This window comes from Perca flavescens, chromosome 11 (genome assembly GCF_004354835.1).
Source record: "Perca flavescens isolate YP-PL-M2 chromosome 11, PFLA_1.0, whole genome shotgun sequence".
Classification (NCBI taxonomy): Eukaryota; Metazoa; Chordata; class Actinopteri; order Perciformes; family Percidae; genus Perca; species Perca flavescens.
The window spans coordinates 28,634,589-28,654,003 of NC_041341.1; the positions used below are offsets into that span (position 1 = coordinate 28,634,589).

At 40.3% G+C, this 19,415-nt stretch overlaps 1 protein-coding gene across 1 annotated transcript in view; it reads right to left on the bottom strand.

Annotated features, from left to right (window-relative positions):
- Positions 1 to 19,415, bottom strand: part of ptpn4a (protein tyrosine phosphatase non-receptor type 4a) — an 85,972-nt gene that overhangs the window by 14,987 nt on the left and 51,570 nt on the right. The window contains exons 7-15 of the mRNA XM_028591898.1: positions 18,995 to 19,047; positions 16,323 to 16,443; positions 15,783 to 15,870; positions 13,908 to 13,996; positions 9,723 to 9,786; positions 8,329 to 8,501; positions 7,523 to 7,591; positions 7,246 to 7,380; positions 6,186 to 6,350 (exon numbers count right to left, since the gene is read on the bottom strand). Of these exons, the coding sequence (XP_028447699.1) occupies positions 6,186 to 6,350; positions 7,246 to 7,380; positions 7,523 to 7,591; positions 8,329 to 8,501; positions 9,723 to 9,786; positions 13,908 to 13,996; positions 15,783 to 15,870; positions 16,323 to 16,443; positions 18,995 to 19,047 (957 nt within the window). The remainder of the gene's footprint in view (positions 1 to 6,185; positions 6,351 to 7,245; positions 7,381 to 7,522; positions 7,592 to 8,328; positions 8,502 to 9,722; positions 9,787 to 13,907; positions 13,997 to 15,782; positions 15,871 to 16,322; positions 16,444 to 18,994; positions 19,048 to 19,415) is intronic.

Below are 19,415 nucleotides of genomic sequence, written 5' to 3' on the forward strand. Positions count from 1 at the left end.
GTCAGTGCTTCCTAGGATACACTGGACCATCTTTACAAAAGGAAAGGAGATAATTGCCTTCCCACAAGTTTTTGCGGCAACATAATTTAAAGCGACGCATCAACATTTCAACGTTCATATTCAGAATAATAGGGTGTGCAGTAGCACAGGCAGCCGTAATCCCGTGCGTACATTTTATTTTCCGTGAGACATTGCAACACATCGAACAATAATGATAATGTACCTCATGGAGCTGTTTGAGTGGTTTTTACTCTCGTCTCCCACGCGTCAAATTACAGTGAGCACGTGTTGACAGAACTGAGAATGAATGGATCGCTGAATCCGAAGTTATACAGAGCCCCGGACGTTGATTTATTTTTAGCCCAGAGCAAGTTCACCGGTTCGCCCCTCAGTGGCTTATTTCAATATATAGTGGTGGCCTAAAAGTTAATGAAGTGAGCTTGTGACCGGGAGGTCCTCGGTTCAATCCTCCGACAGACAGAATAAAAATAACTGGGTGGGGGAAAGTGAAAGAGCAGAGCTTGTCCCCTCCCTCATTACCACCACTGAGCTGCTCAGTGGCCAGCAGATCAGACTGGGGTTGTACTGGGCAGCTTCCAGGTATGAATGTGGAACTGTGTGAATGTGACAGGTCGTCGTTGCAAATGACAATTTGTTCTCAATTGACTTACCTGGATAAATAAAGGTTAAATTAAAAAATATAAATGTGTTTGTGTGTGTGTGGTTGAAAGTCATTACAGATATGACTACATTATTTTGGCCATGTTGGACGGTGAAAGTATTATGTGAGAATGCGCGGATCAGCTCTGGCAGCATCCAAAACAATTAACTTAAATCAGGGTTCGAAATGAGGGGGATCTGGGGGGGTCCCGGACCCCCCATAAGTCATTAGGGACCCCCTATAAGAATTTATTTTTAGATTTTGGGGGGTCCCTGACAAATATTTTTAACATTAATTAAAAATGATTGTGAAAATTATAGGTCTTTAGTGACTTTTTATATTTATAACAATGTATTTATTTCCTAGCGTGATTGGGCAGCAATCAGGGCAGCTAATGGCATCACAGATTGTTGTTGTGGTCCTCCGGCGCATACAGTACAGTCTATGGCGCACACGTATGTTATTGTTGAACGTGGCAAAAACGAAGCCTCACAAAGAGTGAAATCCCTAATGAAAATCCTGTAAGTGCTTCGATTATGTTTATATCTCCATAATTTATAATAATCCTATATCAAAAGTTGCATTAACTAATTTAGATACCCAGTGTAACGTAATGATTAGAAGAGTGCGTCTGTCAACGTTTCTTGCTAGCTGTATGTGTATGAAGCATAGCTAGGTATGAAGCCAAATAATCTGCCAGCTAACAGCAGACATATAGCAGTTAGACTAGTTATTCAAAGCTAGCATAACAATCTAATTGTCCAGTCAGTGATTACGAAAGATAGCGAGGACTTAATTCAAGTGTGAGTTGATTAAAGTGAATGTAATTTGAGCAAATTGATTACCGACTTTCTTCAAGGGTAAATTGTGCTTTTGTTATACCATGGCTGTTGCTGGGTGAAATTGTAGATATATTGGTCAATTGTCCGCAGGTTTCTTCATTAAAATTAAATTAATATAGCCAAATGTTTTACCATAATAATAGTAATTAAAACAATATTTTGCACTATAGAATACAGTTAAAAAGGCCAGCTCACAGCAGCCTAGCCCAGCCCAGCCAAATCAAGCTCAGCTGAGGCCAGTCAAGCTACTGTTCTGTAAGTCTTCTCTCCAACTCCAGTTAACACTAACCTGATGAAGTTTTTATATAAATAAATAAAATATGTGCCTGGTCACTTAACATGTTGATTTTGAATAATGTGGTTACTATTGGATTATTGTCATTTTAATGGCTTTTTTTTTTTTAAACGTGTCCCTAAAGATTTTAGTTCAGGTTATAGATTGTAGTAAACCATCTAATGTAGGTACAGTCTTTATAGACATCATTATTATTCAATCCAGCGGCTAGTTGTTTTACAAATTCCATTAACATAAGGGATGAGAAATGCCATTTGTATTTGATCAAACCCTTTGAAGGTGCATGGTGCTGCCATAATGAGTACACCTGGTGGATTTAGGTAACTTAGTTAACTTCCTTGCTCAAGGAAAGAATGACTGTTATCCACTTTGTCATGTCAGGGATTTATATAAGGTGCTGTAACTTTGTTGCTCCAGAATTAGAGGGTTACCTGTTAGATTATAGCCAATCCACTTCTCCAGACACCACTACAATACTGGGACTAGCCCAAACCATGAAAAACATCCCAAGACCATTATCCCACCTTCAAAATATGTCAATATAATATGCCTGCAGTATATAGTGTAGCAAGGTAGTCTTCAGTATTTTTTATAATTACATTTTAGGGGACCCCCCAAGAGTCTTAAGTCATTTCGAACCCTGCCTTAAATCATCCACCCACACCAACCCAAAAAAGTTATTTTCACTCCCCCTCTACAGTCTCTGTAGGCTTTTGCATTTTTAATGATGTATTGTAGTGATGTATGAGTTTTTTTTTTAAGATTTACTGTAATGGTTAGAGAGGCTGCTTTCATCATGCGCGCAGTAATGCTATCGTGGGACATTTAAACAGCAAAACTAAAAACTGTAGTTATAAACTTGACGGAGAAAACATAACTCGACTTTCAACTTCTGAAATAATCAATAGAGTACATCGCTGACTGCTGTCTTCGTGTGTAAATGCGTACAGAGGAGCAGCAGTGGACAGCTCGGCTCTGCTTGGTTTACAGTTTAGAGAATATTGTCCTCATTAATAATGTATTTCTTTCACCCACCCGCAACCATGTAACATTCAATATGTACAGTAGATCCGTAGGCCTAACACGTTCTGCTTATCTTGCATACATTTAACAATTATTTCCCTACAATAATCAGGATTCATGTGGATAAATGAGCGGGCAGTAGGGTGAGCTTGAGAAACCAATATTGATAATAAAGTTATTTGCAGAACACCTATATAACAAAGCCTACAGCTCAGTGCTTTAACGAAATTACATGCAGTGAGTGCTTCACATGAACAGACATAATCAATGCAAAATAAAATGGGAAATAAAATGGCGATGCAGTAATATTTGTCCACGTTTATAGTGCATGTGTAAAACGACACAGTGAGAAGCCACGGGCGGAAGTATCCAGATCAACTTTCTGTAGTCCACCCTCGGAACTGCGTAGTTTCACTGGCAGAATCACGTCAATAACATCCTCCGTCGCATGATGACGCAGCCGAGTGTAAGGGCAGTCTGATTCTCCTCGCACCACGGTTGTCTTTTCCTACTTCCTTTTGAATTCTCCTTCACATCTTTCCTTGACCTCATGACGTTTACCATTGGGGTTAAGGAAAAGTGGTTAGTAAAGGACATAGGAGTTAACTTTTGACTTTTCAACCGCAGCCCAAGGCTTAAACAAGCTGCTAATAAAGCACCATGTTGCATTCAAAACCCCCAAAAGATAAATTTAAAAACTTTAAGCGCACATCCAAGCGTTTTTTTTTTCCAACAAAATGATTTTCCGAAGCCAGCCTTTGCAACTGTAAAGAAACAGATCTGAATATAGCATACAAAGTGATTTATCGTGACATCAAATAAAGTTGCATTCGATGTTGTGTTACAGTATATTATAATTGTACGTTTTTGTTCCCTGCCACTGTCAAGAAAATATACACACACTGCATTTAAAAACAAAACAAAAAAATAACGGTAATGTGCCGTGGTAAGCTAAACAGATAATTTTCACTATACGCAGCTAAAAACAGAACATTATAGAGAGTGTTTGAGGGCTATGGCTTTGTTGGATTTCTTATGCATATAACTGTGGCCTGCGGGAGAGAAAGCAGATTCCGATTTAGCGTTTATTGGAGGAAAGTCTTGGGAGGAACATTGGGACAATTTGGATTATGAGCCTGAGCAAAATGACAGACGTGAACATATTGGAATAAGATTGCGCCATGTCAGCTTGGGTTGCAAATATACAGTCACTGTATATGGATCTTTGAGATTAGGGATGCCGGATTCTCACCAAAAATAAAGGCAGCATCAAATGTATTTGGGGCAAAGAGGTGGTTATTGCATATTAGATTTAGAATTGATTAGCTCCCCCAAAAAGTGTAATCTGGATTGGAACCAAATCTTTTAAGAAGACCTCACAGTGGGAAAATGATTAAGGCAAGAAAATTGGAAACTTGGGACGCTGAAACTGCTCACCATGTTCCCTCTCCCTGCCATACAGTGCATGTCCAAATTAACTCTACTTACAGAAAGTTATCACGTCAAGCCATCATGTAAACAACTCAGTTTAATCTTACTCATCCTCACAATATGGTTGATAGTTTTTGTGCTACAGGTTGATTGTGGTTGTGTACGATAACAGTATGCGTACACGAGAAGAATGATCGTCACATAGCTTCGAAAAACATGATTCTTTTGTGCTAATTACGTAAAAGGTGATATTTCAGGGGTATTGAGAATGACTAATGTGATGGACAAATCACATAATGCCAATGAAATATTATTCATGGATATTGTGAATGTTGTCTGAGGAAGAGAGAGCAGGTCATTATGTCATCCTTTGGCTCTGTAACAGAGTGATGAGCCAACAACTTGGCATGTGTGTAGCTTTGTAGGCAGCGGAACTACCACTGTAATGTTACTTAACCACTCTGACTTCCAACTGAGAAATGTTCCATCTTTCCATCTCTACACACACACACACACACACACACACACACACACACACACACACACACACACACACACACACACACACACACACACACACACACACACACACACACACACACACACACACACACACACACACACACACGAAACGCATGCCGCATCTACAATGCATATTTTGCCACACTTTTCTGTTTTTATTAATTGCACTAATGACAAACTGATGAGTATCATTTTTTTGGCTTCTTCTGTGTATGCAAGTACTCAGTGAAATGACAATAAAGTGCAGTGTTTCCTTTAGGAGTTTTCTTTTTTTCCTTCAGTATGTGGAGTTAAACTGGACGGGCCCAATGACCTCTGAATAGTTCTACTTGTTGTTAAAATGCAATGTGAGCGGTAACCAACAGGGGGTGCATTATGTCGGCAGGATCATTTAAAAAGGCAACCGCGACTACATTTTTTTGTACAGCCCTATTTCTGATACCGTGGTGGCAGAAATTTTGCCACGGTTGGCCGCCACTACAAAATCAACGTAGAGGAAACACTGAAGTGAATCCTGAATACTGTAATAGTGTTAGCTCGGACAAAGGCTCACACATTGTCTACCAAGCACTGCTGAGTGAGTGAGCACCTGAGCAAGAGAGCAAATGACTGGGGGCAAGGATGCAGTGTTTCCACCTTACATTCCACCAGGTTTGTGATCATCAGTTCAACATTTTGTAACAAAGAGGATTAGAAGGTGGGGTATGAGAGTACTGAAGTTTGCTGAAAGACAGATTCCAAATACGAGTGTTTTCTGTTTTTAGAATCAATAATGCTTTTCAACAGTAGGAACATTTCATGATTTTTTTTCTAACATGCCGCCTTTCTTTAAAAGAACCGAATAAGAACTTCGGATTTCAGCATGTAGAGTTTTAAAAGTCACAATTTTTCTTTTACTCATAGGCTTTTAGCCTTTGAAACAGAAATGTGGAACTTTATTAGTTCAAGGAATCCGCTGGATATTTTATAGTGTGTGAGCACAATAAGGACATTCCGAAAACACAAACACACTAATTCCTAGTTCAGCCCTTGTATAACCTCTCCGCCCTGCTACCCGCTATAAACACATTTTACAGGCTGTTTTTCAAAGGGTTCATCTTTCAATGGGGCCAGCTAAGTGACACTGAGAGAGGGTGTGAACTGTTGGGAGAAGCCACAGGCACAGACAGACATTTAAAAACCAGTCAACTCAGCAGTACAGTCAGACAGAGTGGCACTAACACCGATGAGTAAAATTAAACTTCAAAATTAAAGGTTTATTTGCTTTATTTATGAGGCGGTTAATTAACAGTGAAATCTAATTCCCTGCCACCACCAAAACCAGAATACAGAGGAAGACAGGAAAAAAAACAAGAAAGCATGGAATAAAATGAGAATGACAGCAACAACTTTCCCCCTGACATAGACTTACGGTGTGGAGTCTAAGCTGATGCTGTTGGCCTGCGTAGACGACGCCGACTTGTGATTGGAGGAAGAGAAGACAGGCAGGCTGGGTGAAGCGTGGATCACGTGATCGACCAGGTGGCCAACGGACGACGGACGTAGACGTGTGCCCTCTTGTACAAACATTGAGTTCCTGATGAACACACAAAGACAAATATTGGTAAAGGGCTGAGAATACAGTACAACCTCCAAACCTTTTTGATACCGACTAAAATGTGTGACTTTCTGTAAATAGAGTTCTTTTGGACATGTGTCAAAACATGAAGTACCCAAAAGCTGGCATCCACTGCATGTTCCGAACCATACTCTTATTTACTTTTTCTTAAATCAGACTAAATTTCTGATTCAAATCACAATTCTAGATTGTTTTTTGTTCAGGCGAAGTTCTTGTGAGGCTTAATATTGTCTTGGTATTGATACAGAAACTCTTTATAGATTGATATACCTTATATAAAGTAGATTTAACATTTTTTAAAGGATACTTTGATACGATACTACCAGGATTAGACATGAAATTTTACAATGTGTTGTTGATTTTTTTGGGGAGAAATAATCAAGTCACACGTCATGTTTGGGCTTCGGAGACTTGTTGTAGGACACTTCTGCAGCATACAGTACACGTTTGCCAATACAGTCCTGAAATGACTCCCTAGTCTCTATTGCAGCTGGTAGACCGGGCAGCCCACTAAACAAAGAGAGGTAACCTTTTCAGAACCAGTTTCTTAAGAACAGAAACTACAGACTACAGTGACTTACCAATGACAATATTTGTATTTCTTCTACAAACATTAATCATTAATTTAACTAAAAAAGAAATCTTGAACAGTAGTTGCTTTAAAAATATATCTGGCTTCCCTTTTAACTAAATGAACTCAATTAGTGTAATTAATTGGCTGTCAAAACAGTAATTTTGAATATATGCCTAACCATGTTGAATACGATTACATTTAAATTTCCACTGCCACAATTGTCTTACGTGAAGCTGAAGTGAACCTCAACCTGGTATGAAGCCTGAAACTTGGACTCACTGATTGGGCGTCCCTGGCGGCGAGCGAGTGGGGAGGCTTTGGGTCTCCAGTCTCTCATCCGATAGGCTGTTCCTGCTGACCGACTCCCAGTCAGTTCCGCCTACCAACTTCCTGGCCAATGGCTTGCTGGGAGATCTGCGCACACCAAGACATTCATTTTGGTTGTGGCCAAAATAAAAACAATAGTAATTCAACACAAGTTTGTGTGGTGTTCATCTCTACCCTTAGAGGCTTGGGATGGCTAGAATGAATTAACCCAGAAACACATGTCCATTACCTGGCAAACACTCTGTCCTTGATGCCTTTCTCCTTTCCATACTGCACAGACTGCACCTCCGTCCGTCCGCTAGAAACAGAAACAACAAAAACAACAGTCAGTGGACTGTCTTGGAAAAATCAGCTTTTAACTGTAGTGAACCACGCTGAAATTCTTTAACTCTCGGGTTAAAACAAAATATTTATAAGCTACGTCAACTTTTACTTGTCCCATTTTCTTCATGAAAAATTCTGCATTAAAATGAACAAATCAGTCAGAATAACTTTAGCATTAACGTCAACAGTTGAGCATAGTCTGCCAGTAACAAGTGCAACATTTTCAACAGCAAGGATCGCTGGGGTTGCATTACTGCTGCTCAATATCACAAGACCTCCAACTCTCAGTTCATCTCTCACTCACATTTCAAAGAAAAAGGAAATAAAAAAGCTACCAATGAAGTAAAACTAAGTTGTCACAAGGCATAATACAATACTGAGAATAACATGTTTGTAGAAGTGATTTTATTTAGATTTTTTGTGGGGGGAATTTGAAGTGACTTCCACAGGATTCTTGCATATGGACACCATGAATAATTAAGTTGTGATTTTCTGGGGCAAGAAAGCACGAGAGGCACCCACTAGCCTTTGAATGTTTCTTTTAGCCCCTCAAACCAAAGTGAAACAACTGCATCAACTTCCAAACAACCATGTACTTGTGTTGATGTTTCTCTGGAGTGGGAATATTGCTGAGAGTCAGACAGAAGGAAATACAGACAAAGCATCCACAAGTCTGGTGCATGGTATGTATGCATGTCCTGTTGTTCTTACCAGTATCTGAACTTTGAGCCCAGGGTGAAGTAGTGAGCAAAGAAGTTCTTCTGTGGTGGGATGGGCCGATCCAGCCTGAAGAAGGTGTGGTGCTCCACACAGGCCTTCCACAAGTTTTTACAGGCCCGATAGTTCACCATGTTGAAACCCAGCAGCGTTTCCCGGGTCTCAGACTGTGTGCCGGGAGGACAATAGTAAGTGGGCAGTTGAATAACACTTTAGCATTCAGCATGTAAGGTGACAGTGGGTGACCAGCATTCAGCCAGTTTATCGGAGTCCAACAGTAATAAACACATACATAAGTGTGTAGCTACTGTTTCAATTGTTTATCCTTTACTTTGAGCTACCCGTTTTAACGGTTTTTAAAGATGGAGGTGCGGCCTTGACCAACTGCCACTTTGCTCGTTTGAAAGCCATGATGTCTCTCTAACGGGTGGGCCAAATTCTCTCTTAAGACCTCATAAGGAGCAAGATTCCAGATCGACCCATCTGAGCTTTTATTTTCTCAAAGGCAGAGCAGGATACCCAGGGCTCAGTTTTACACCTATCACCATTTCTAGTCACAGGGGGACCATAGGCAGGCTGGGGGAACTCATATTAATGTTAAAAAACCTGCCATGCCACGGGACCTTTAAGCTAACTGTTTATCCTTTACTTTTAGCTAACTGTTTCAACGGTTTATGTTGTACTTTTAGCTAACGGTTTCAGTGGTTTATCCTTTACCTAACTGTTTCAATGGTTTCAACTTTTCTTGAACTCAGCAATAACTCACTTTGGGTGGAACTCACTTTTTTAAAAAAAAAAAAAAAAAAAAAATGAAGGCTTCAAATTAGTACTATAAGGAGGATAAATGAGGACTATGCAATGAAGTTGAATGTGACAGTGACATATCAGCTGTCTGTACAAATGTTTGTTACACTGAAAATTAAAAAAAAGATCCACGTGTCAAAAAAAGGGTTGCGGGACACATGGGGGATTAGAGCAGAGTTGACCGGGACACAGACAGCAGAGGGTTAATCTGACACTGATTGCACACACACACACACACACACACACACACACACACACACACACACACACACACACACACACACACACACACACACACACACACACACACACACACACACACACACACACACACACACACACACACACACACACACACACACAGCCCAGCCTACATTTACAGTACACACACACACACACAGCCCAGCCTACATTTACAGTACACACAAACACACACAGACACACACAGACACACACACACCAGCCTACATTTACAGTACACACACAGACACACACAGACACACACAAAAAACTTCTTTATCGGTTTAAAAGACACAATTGTGGGAGAAAGATAATGGTTGATGTGTGTGTCTGTGTACACCTACCGCCTCTCTTCTTAGCTGCACGAAGAACTGTTTGCACTTGAAGGAGATTTTCACTATTTTCAACCTGGATGCAGGAAAAGGCAAAACAATACACAAGTGAAGTTATTGTCTCCACAGTTAATGAGCCAATCACCTGTATTGAGACAGTGATGTTACATGTTTACACTTTTGTTAAAGGTCAGTCATTGTACTCTGGAAAGTATCAGGAGTAGGCATGCTCCAATACAAAACAGTGTAACAATGTTGACATTACCATTGTATTAAAATGTAATTTTGATAATTTTGTAATGCTAAAGATGAATAAAATCAAACAGCACTGTAATTATCTGAAAACCATAAGACAAAATGTGTTTCACACTTGTTTTGGACATTTCAATAACCATTTAGAAAATATAGTAACACAACAAAATCTACTTAAGTGTTGTGCAATAGAGTCAATCACTGTCATACCTAATGTTCTACTTTATCACAGATTTTTTATTTCATTGTGTTTGTAGAAAGGCACTCCTCTTGATGGCCATGGCCATCTATTGTGATAATATTTAATCAGTATTATTAATGTTATCATTAGTACTGTTTTTAGATGTAAAGCTTTGTTGAATTTTGTCCATGCCCTTGTTGGTTGCATACAAACAATTAACATTGTGTAACTATTTAGCACTGAAGAAAGTAGCACTGCTTCCAATTCTTGTGATATTATCACAGAGTACAAAAAAAAAAAAAAAAATACACTGAAAGCAAAACAAAGAACAGCTTTATTTTCAGCAGCTTTCAGGTTGATACAAACAGTAATTTGCCTGTTCCTGTCTAACTAAGTTATCCCTTTTTGTGTCCCTTTAAGGAACTTTAAAGTTGGGAAAATCATCTTATTCCACACTGCCTGACATTATATTGTACATTCTGTATCAGCTTGTTTCAGTCCATCATTAAAGCTTTATGATCTGAGTGAAATATTCAGTTTGCTATTTCTAGAAGCATCATCCCCGATACAGCTCCATCATTCTTGTCCACCCATGTCACTATTTTTGAGGATATTTTTCTGTCGCAATATTTCATGTTTGTAACTACAAATGTCATGACGGTGACATTCCCTATCCCGCCTACAAAGCTCTAATTGGTCGACAGCTCCTTCAGCATGCAAAACCAGCCGCCAATGAGCCAAACACCAGACCTATTTGAATCACTGCAAGAAATCAGGGATCTGAGGCGGCTATTCAGAGGTCTGTAACCACTAGGCATATTTGGTATCTTTGGAAACCTTGGGATTAAAACTGGAATTTAAAATAAAGTTCTAAAAGTCTGAACAATGTTTAAATGCACAGTATAACTTTGTAATGACTGACCATCCGGCATATCGGTGGTATTTGAAAGGTTCAAATATAAAATAAAACCTATTTTAATTTTTCCACTTACAAGTTGAAGCTTAGCTACACTCAGACACACTTGCTCTTCAAGCAAGCTGACACACGTGTCACATATCCCAACTGTTAATTTAACCTCCGGCCGTTCCTCCTTCCATAGCTGGAGGGTAAAAAGACGAGGATGACCACACGTTTTTCCCAATGGTTCAATGATGGCCATCTTTTTTTTCTCATCAATCTGTATATTAATAAGGCATGCATCCAATGAGGCAGAAACTATATAAAATAATATTCGAATCAGAAGACCACACACATGCAGCAACAGTAAGAGGACTGCTGATGAGCAGCAGCAGCAGCAGCAGAGTAACATAATCCCTTCCTTGAGCTCTGTTGCTGCTGTGACTCATCGCTCCCTGCTAAATATATTTTACATACTTACTCACACACTCTTGCATGGACAAACACGCACACACACACACACACACTGGCAGAGCATGAGTCATGCCCCATCTAAGTGTGGCTCATTTGTCAGGCTGCTGTGAACAAAAATAGGAAAGAGGCAAAAATCTAAATTTCTCTCTCCCCACCCCTTTTTAAAAGATTTTTTTTAACTGTAACTTACAGTTCAATTTATACTAAGAAGACAGTAACAATGTCGAGAAGAGAGGAAAGACACCAGGAGAAGTGACAGGACTTAAGCAGATGTAGAAACAGTCTGCCTTTGTTCAGGAGAGGATGATGGAAGAAAACATGAATAAGAGAGAGACGAAAATCAGTGAGCACAGGGTTGAGAGACACTGTTGACTATTGTATCGCGCTCTCCTTCTCACACATGGTAGTGGACAGCTGTTGGGGACACCACTGTTGGTCCCTAAATTTAGCTCAACTGACAGAATATGCAGACACACACACACAGTTTTTTCTCCACGTAAGAGGACTTTGCATTGATTTACATTTGTTCCACTTAGCCCTAACCAAAAAGTCTTTACCCCAAAAATGTCATGGTTTGGCTTTTTGTCCCCAAATGGGAGGCAAGTCTCCAGATTTATGACTTTGGTACCCACAAACAGTGAAACAAAACCCTTCCTTCTACAAACCCTACATAAGCACACACACACACACACACACACACACACACACACACACACACACACACACACACACACACACACACACACACACACACACACACACACACACACACACACACACACACACACACACACACACAACCTCATCTTATCACAAACATCTTACTGTTGCCAGATATTCACTGATGATCACACAAACATACATACATGTGCATTTGCTCAGTGTGTGTGTGTGTGTGTGTGTGTGTGTGTATGTGTTAAGCCTACACATGAGTGAGTTATCTTCTGGACTTGCAGAGATTTGAGTAGTTACTATCCCACCCCCGGCACCCATTAACATTTAGCATCCCACAGTGCAGCAGCAGAGGATGGGAGATTTCCAAGAATCAATGCTTTGGAGAGAGAACTGAGCAAGAGACAATAAGAGTGATGAAAGTAAGTGAATTAGACAGAGAGAGGTGAAAAGAGGACAAAGAGAGAAGGCGAGCGAGCAGATTTGATGCCGATAATATTTCCAGGAAACATAGTTTTAACACCAAGCCCTCCCCCTAGGGAAAACCTGGTGGAATCATCTGCATAATTCTAGAGAAGATCAACTAAGGCTTAAACGTTATGCCAATAATCACTATGTGAGAGGTTTACCAAAATGTTACGCGGCACATTTCCCAGCAAAAAAGGTTCCCTGGAGGCGGTGGAGCTGGCAGCAGGTTGATCAACATAGAGGTTGGTTTGTCCACAGTTTGATTTCCCATATCAGGGGAAATTTGGCTAGGGTAAATGACAGAGACGCACGCTCTAGTCTCGTCAACAATTACTGCTCAACCCACAGAAAGTAGGGCAGCAAAGATTCAACAGTTCCAGAGGAGCTGCTAATAGTGGCTGTGCTTTTAGCATGAATATATCAATGGAGAAAGCTTGTTTTATCTCGCAGGGCTTTGTTTTCCATTCACAGTTCTACTCATTCACACCTGAGAGGTGCCAGGTTTTCTGCTGTTGGCCATAGAGTAGCTTCACTGAAACGGTCGGGCTTTCAGCTACCTTGGGCTTTCAGCAGGTGTAACTGAAATGTCTGATCACAAGCTTGTTTCACGTCTCGCTCTTACATGCTTGAGTCACATGCTCGTCAAAACACAGCAACACACAGCAGAATTTCTAGAACCTAACAGAAACTACGGATGGGAATTTTGTGTTAATAATGGGATCAAGAATGAACAACATGTCCCACTGCCCCTCAGTTCCAAGGCGTCACACAGGGTTAAGTACTTGGTATTCTCCGGTTCATCCACTACCTGCTTCCCCTCTGTAATTTAATCTGTTTTCTTGGTCTCCAGTTCCACTGCTGCGCCAATGATTACATATCCATCCCCACTGAAACTCATTCCACCCTGACCAACTTGCCTCACTGAAATAAAATCATTGATGCAAGAGAACTTTCTAAAACTGGACTGTGACAAACCTGATATGATCAACGCTGGTCTAAAGTTCTCACCAAAACCACCCACAACTGCTGCCTCACCATCAGCAACTTCACTCGGTCTCCCTCCCCACACATTTACAACCTTGGAGTCATCTTCATGCCACCTGGACCTGCACACTTAATGAGGCCTGTCATTTAATTGTGTGTGTGTGTGTGTGTGTGTGTGTGTGTGTGTGTGTGTGTGTGTGTGTGTGTGTGTGTGTGTGTGTGTGTGTGTGTGTGTGTGTGTGTGTGTGTGTGTGTGCATGTCACTCACCATGGGAAATAGTTGATCCGCACCCTGTTCTTGTAAATCACAATGCCGGCAGACATCACTCCAAGAAGAATCTCTGTGTTGCTCTGGTCCTGAAGAGAGGAGAATAGAGCGTGTTAAGGAGTGTGTGTGTGTGTGTGTGTGTGTGTGTGTGTGTGTGTGTGTGTGTGTGTGTGTGTGTGTGTGTGTGTGTGTGTGTGTAACTCACTGCTACAAAACAAGTAGCAGTTGCTGAAGGATCTGCCTCAAACTAAGAGTAGAGGTTAATGAGGCCCTGAGAGAAACCCACACAGATTGAAATAAAGAGAGTATGTAAGAATGGGTTTAGGCCAGGACTCAAGAAACATCTACAGAAAATCAGAGAAGACCATCCAGCATGTTTAGACTTGGGTCTTAATTGCTTATCTAATTTAGAAATGTAATTGTATACAGTACTGCACTGGACATCCTGCATGTGCAATGTGATACTGATGATGACGGAGTGCGGAATCAGTTGTCCTGTGCATGTCTAATGGAGACAACAAAATTGATTATCTTCTTAAATATATTTAAGATCAATCATCATAAATAGCCGAAACTGGAAAATCATGCTGAAGACCGTTAATCACCTCAGATCGATAGATTTTGTTTATGATGATGGTTTCTAGTCGTTTCTTTCTTGATTATCCATTGCTCCATACTTTGACATTTTGATAATATGTATATTAAGCTTATTAAAGTTCATAAACATAAGAAGTGTGTTACCTTTGACTCTTAGAGAAAAGATTATTGCATAAAAAGCAGTGCTACTCCCAAACCAAATGATGCAAGCAATGATGCTAATCTTATTGTACTCTCAAAATAATCTGCATCAGATCACTTTTCTTTAAGCGCTTTCTGACCTAAAAAGAAAATCGCCTCATGACATGTGAGCAAATTTTACTGTCAGTAAGTTTGACGACATAAAAGCGCGTTTAAGTTAAAGTCCCAATCCATAACAGGGTTTAAACCCAATTTCTGCTCCACCGTGACATCATAGTTGATGCCACATAGTTTTGGTCCCATCAGCAGCTGAGGTGAATGATCAGTTGCCAGAGTAGATTCGACAGGTAATAATGGAGATTCATGTGATGCATTCTACACGACTATCCAATTAAAATACTGTATATGAAAGGAATCAATCTAAATGATGACTTGGCCGCTCTGCTACTATCTGTTGCTGTTTCAGTGTGAGCTGAATGCCAATGTGTGGCATTTCTGCAGAATGCGGGCATCAACATTAACTGTACACACTGCAGCTCCTCCAGCCTGTTCTCATTCCCCCTCAGCTGCTGAGGGAACGAAAACAACGTTGAATTAACCATGTTGTGACTGAGGGGTGCAGATTGGGAATTTATTATATAAATTATGATAAGGGCTGCAACTAACGATTATTTTCATTGTTGATTAATCTGATTATTTTCTCGATTAATCGATTAGTTGTTTGGTCTATAAAATGTCCGAAAATGGCGAAAAATTTGGATTTTTAAAAACGTAAAATGATGCCCAAAAGATATTCAGTTTACGGTCAGAGGAGTGACCGAACTAAATATCCATATTTATAAAGCTGGAATCAGAGAATTGTTACTGTTTTTTCATAAAAAAAGGACAGATTAATCGATTATCAAAATAGTTGGCTATCAATTTAATAGTTGGCAACTAATCAATTAATCTTTGCAGCTCTAATTCTGATACCACTGGTTCAATGTGGATATGGACTAAATGATCTTGTACCGCTCAGGGAGAGGGAGGAGAGAGAAGGCTAGAGTGAGCTCACAGATACACTGACATGTTTAACACTACATGTATATACAGCAGTCTTTAACACATTAAAAAGACTGAGAATAAAACCTTACTTACCCTTGCATAGTGCAGCTCTACCCCGTAGAGCTCCAGCGTGCGTGCTGTGTTCAGATAATTAAACTCTGACTGGGCAGGAGATAGACCACTGAGAGAGAGAAAGAGAAAGAGAAGAGAGAGAGAGAGAGAGAGAGAGAGAGAGAGAGAGAGAGAGAGAGATGGGTACAAAGACAGATGGGGAAGGGAGGTTGTGTGTGGGAGCAAAGGGAGTGACGATGACAGGGTAGGTGGAAAAAAAAAAGTGTGTGTGTGTGTGTGTGTGTGTGTGTGTGTGTGTGTGTGTGTGTGTTGAGAGACATTTGGAGAAGGAGAGAGAAAGGGAAGGGCACAAAAGAAACAGGCGGTCAGAGATAAACTGTGGCATATACTGTAAGTCATTAGTGTGCCTGCGTATGTGTCGGTATGTGTAAGTGCACCTTAAAGTATGTGTGAAGTAGTGAGATAACCGTGCACGGTTGAATGTGTCAGTTCCCTTGTGTTTTTTTTTTTTTACATGAATTTAAATGTGTGTGGGATCACATCTGTACTTTTGTACCGTACCTGTGCTGCTGGTGATGTTTGGCAACCTCTTTGTGGAAGTCTTGCGGAGGATTGGGCATGAAGCAGAATTCCGACAGATAGCCTGCTGCATGCTCCGTTTCACTGTAGTCCCCCAGCTCAGCTAGAGAGAGGGAGAAGAGCCAATAAGAGGAGGAGGAAGAAAGAAAGACACAGACAATGAACAAGTACAGGTATGCTTCATAATTATCCCTTTAGATAAATGTATTCTGACACATTGTAATTCATTGAATTTGTCTAGGACAACGTATGCTGTACTGGAGTGAATAAACCTAGTGCTGGGGGATTGGCTGAAAATGTACCCACAATAAAATGTTCATATCATACATGACATTTAATCACAATATGCGCCATTTCTTTTTCTTTTTTTCCTACTGGTGGTAGAACCAAATGGTTTTAAAAATGACAACAAAGGTACAATTTGAAGTCCTTGGCCTGAAAGCTTACTTGTGGCAAATCTTTTCATTGCCAATATAGCCTATTAAAGAAAAAAAAACATTCAGCCACTGCAATCCATAATAACTAATCTTCATTGCCCAAACATCTTCAGGATATGACCATCCTTAGTTAAATGTGTGTGTGCTGTTAATTGACCTTCTTTGTCTACACTGCCATCATATTTCCTTTGTGGTGTGCATTTGTTTACAGAGGAAAGCATTGGAACAATCACAATAGTGAAAAAAAAATACTATAATGAATCTTCACACCTTAGCTGCACATTTCTCACAGCCTCTGACAATCCTCTTCTATTAAGAAAGTATGTATTAGCACCAAGAGATTAAAATCACATCATTTTTGATTGTGCTGTTGTAGACGTGTGCATGTGTGCGTTTGCAGATTTTCAACAGAGCTAAAAAGCAATTTAAATGTGACTCAAAATAACAAGACGTGAGCTCCAAAGAAAATACACCTGTTTTGACGAAATGAGTGATTGTAGATGACAGGCAGAAAGATAAAGAGTGAAATGACTCCCAGACCTCTAATAGCTTTCGGAGCCCTCCGAGAGAAGGAGCTTGAGGTGAATCCCCAAAGCCATTAGCTCAACAGCTAGCATTTGAAGCTCAAACGCATCAATTGACTCAAGTAGTCCTTGGACTAACCTACTAGCCGGTAGCCTAAGCACATTGACCAACGAATCAATTCAAGCTCACCCTGCTTATCGACGTGCACACGGCTCCAGGGAGAAATCTATGTACAGTTGACAGCTTACATTTTAGAGCAGTAGGCTAATGTTGGTTTGACTTCCTGCTGCAGTTATTACTTTAGCAAGGTTCAATGTTAAGTCCAATGAAGCTCAAAGACTAGCTGACAGCCTGCTCTTACTTTATATATTCAGTCTATTCTTGTGAAATCCACACCAGCTTGAGCTCAGGCTGCTTATGAGGATGCTTTTGGCCAGCGAAGCACAAACAAGACGATCAACTCTCCATTTGTGATGATGGATTTACATGCATTGTGGGTAATTTAGGCGGAGTGTGTATGCATGCAAGTGGGTGTACCGTCAATATGAATACATTAACAAAAGCAACTCTATGCTACTCTGTGAAAACCAGCTTTAAAAAGTATTTAAGTGCTTGCAACATTTCTGTATATATGAAAAAACTACATTACACAAGTTCACATGTACTGCTTTAAAATAAACAAACGAAAATGCGCTGTTTCAAGATATCTTAAGCAAAATGCCTCCTTTCCGAGGAAGGGGTCGCTCCGGTTTTCATTTTAAGAATTTGGGTCTACTGGGTAGGATTTGTGGTGTTTTGAGAAGGCAAGCTTTAGTGTGGGATTTGGTGTGATCGGTGCTGGCACTTGGGCCGAGCTAACTGAATTAGCAGCATAGCAGCTGCTTCAAGCAGTTTTTTCCCCCCAAAGCAAACATTTATCTTCATAATCTGGGCTGACACTGAGCTAAGCGACAACATGGACCTAGCTGCAGAGAGAGAGAGTGTGTGTGTGTGTGTGTGTGTGTGTGTGTGTGTGTGTGTGTGTGTGTGTGTGTGTGAAAGCAGTAGTGTCATGATGTTAGTAGTCTAGGCCAAAATCTCTTCTCTGACCTATATACTGCAGCATTGCAAATTCCCCACAAAATACACCAGAGAGGTAGAGGACAGAAAGAGGGGGAGAACTAAGGGGAGAGGGAGGGTAAGTGAGTGTGAACAAAAAAAGGGATGAGCAGAAAGGGATGAGACAGACTAAACAGAGATAAATGAAAGAAGCAGACAGAGGGCGAAACAGGCTGCATGAAAACAATGAGCTGCAGTAAAAGAGAAAGAGCGAGTGACACAGACCGACAGACCAGTGTGGCAGGAGTCATTATTCTGATGACAGAGGGGCACAGTCAGCCTTTAACCCAAATGCTAAATGACAGCACATTTCCACTGCCACTGTACCATATTTGGCCAATAAGGAGGATTTTCATACTAGTCCCGACAGTGTAAAACCAAACCGCAATCACATTGAATATTTATGTCACTGCAAATGATATTAAATATCACCATGCAGCTTAATTGACTCATAATGGCTTCAGAGCACTAGCAATAAATGCACTGGAGCAACCACAGTCATTACATTTAACAGTGTGTGTAGCTAAAGGGAGGCCTAATGAATTGCCTTTCCATCAGTATATGGAGTGGATGTATCCAGGGAGCACTACTTACACTGAACAGAATAGGACGCCAGCAGTGCGGCTGTGTTGTGTGGACAGGGTAATCTGGAAGGAAGACACACACACACACACACACACACACACACACACACACAATATTATAGTTCTTTTAAAGAGTAGAGATAACTCAGAGATAACAGTAATAAAAGAAATATAAGTATAGTAATAATAATAAACAACATAAATAATTTTTTATTTGATGAAACCAAGAGAAAAAGCAGTAACGCATATTTTCCCTGACAAAAACAATAATAAGCACGTTGCATGTTTTTGTACATCTACCACATGAGCATTTATGTATGTATATAACCTCTTATTTCCTTCTATCTTACAACTCTCGGCAGAATTTAGTCCCAAGACGGCTCTCCGCTTTAACTAATGCTAAATAATATCTATTACAGCTGCTCTGTTTG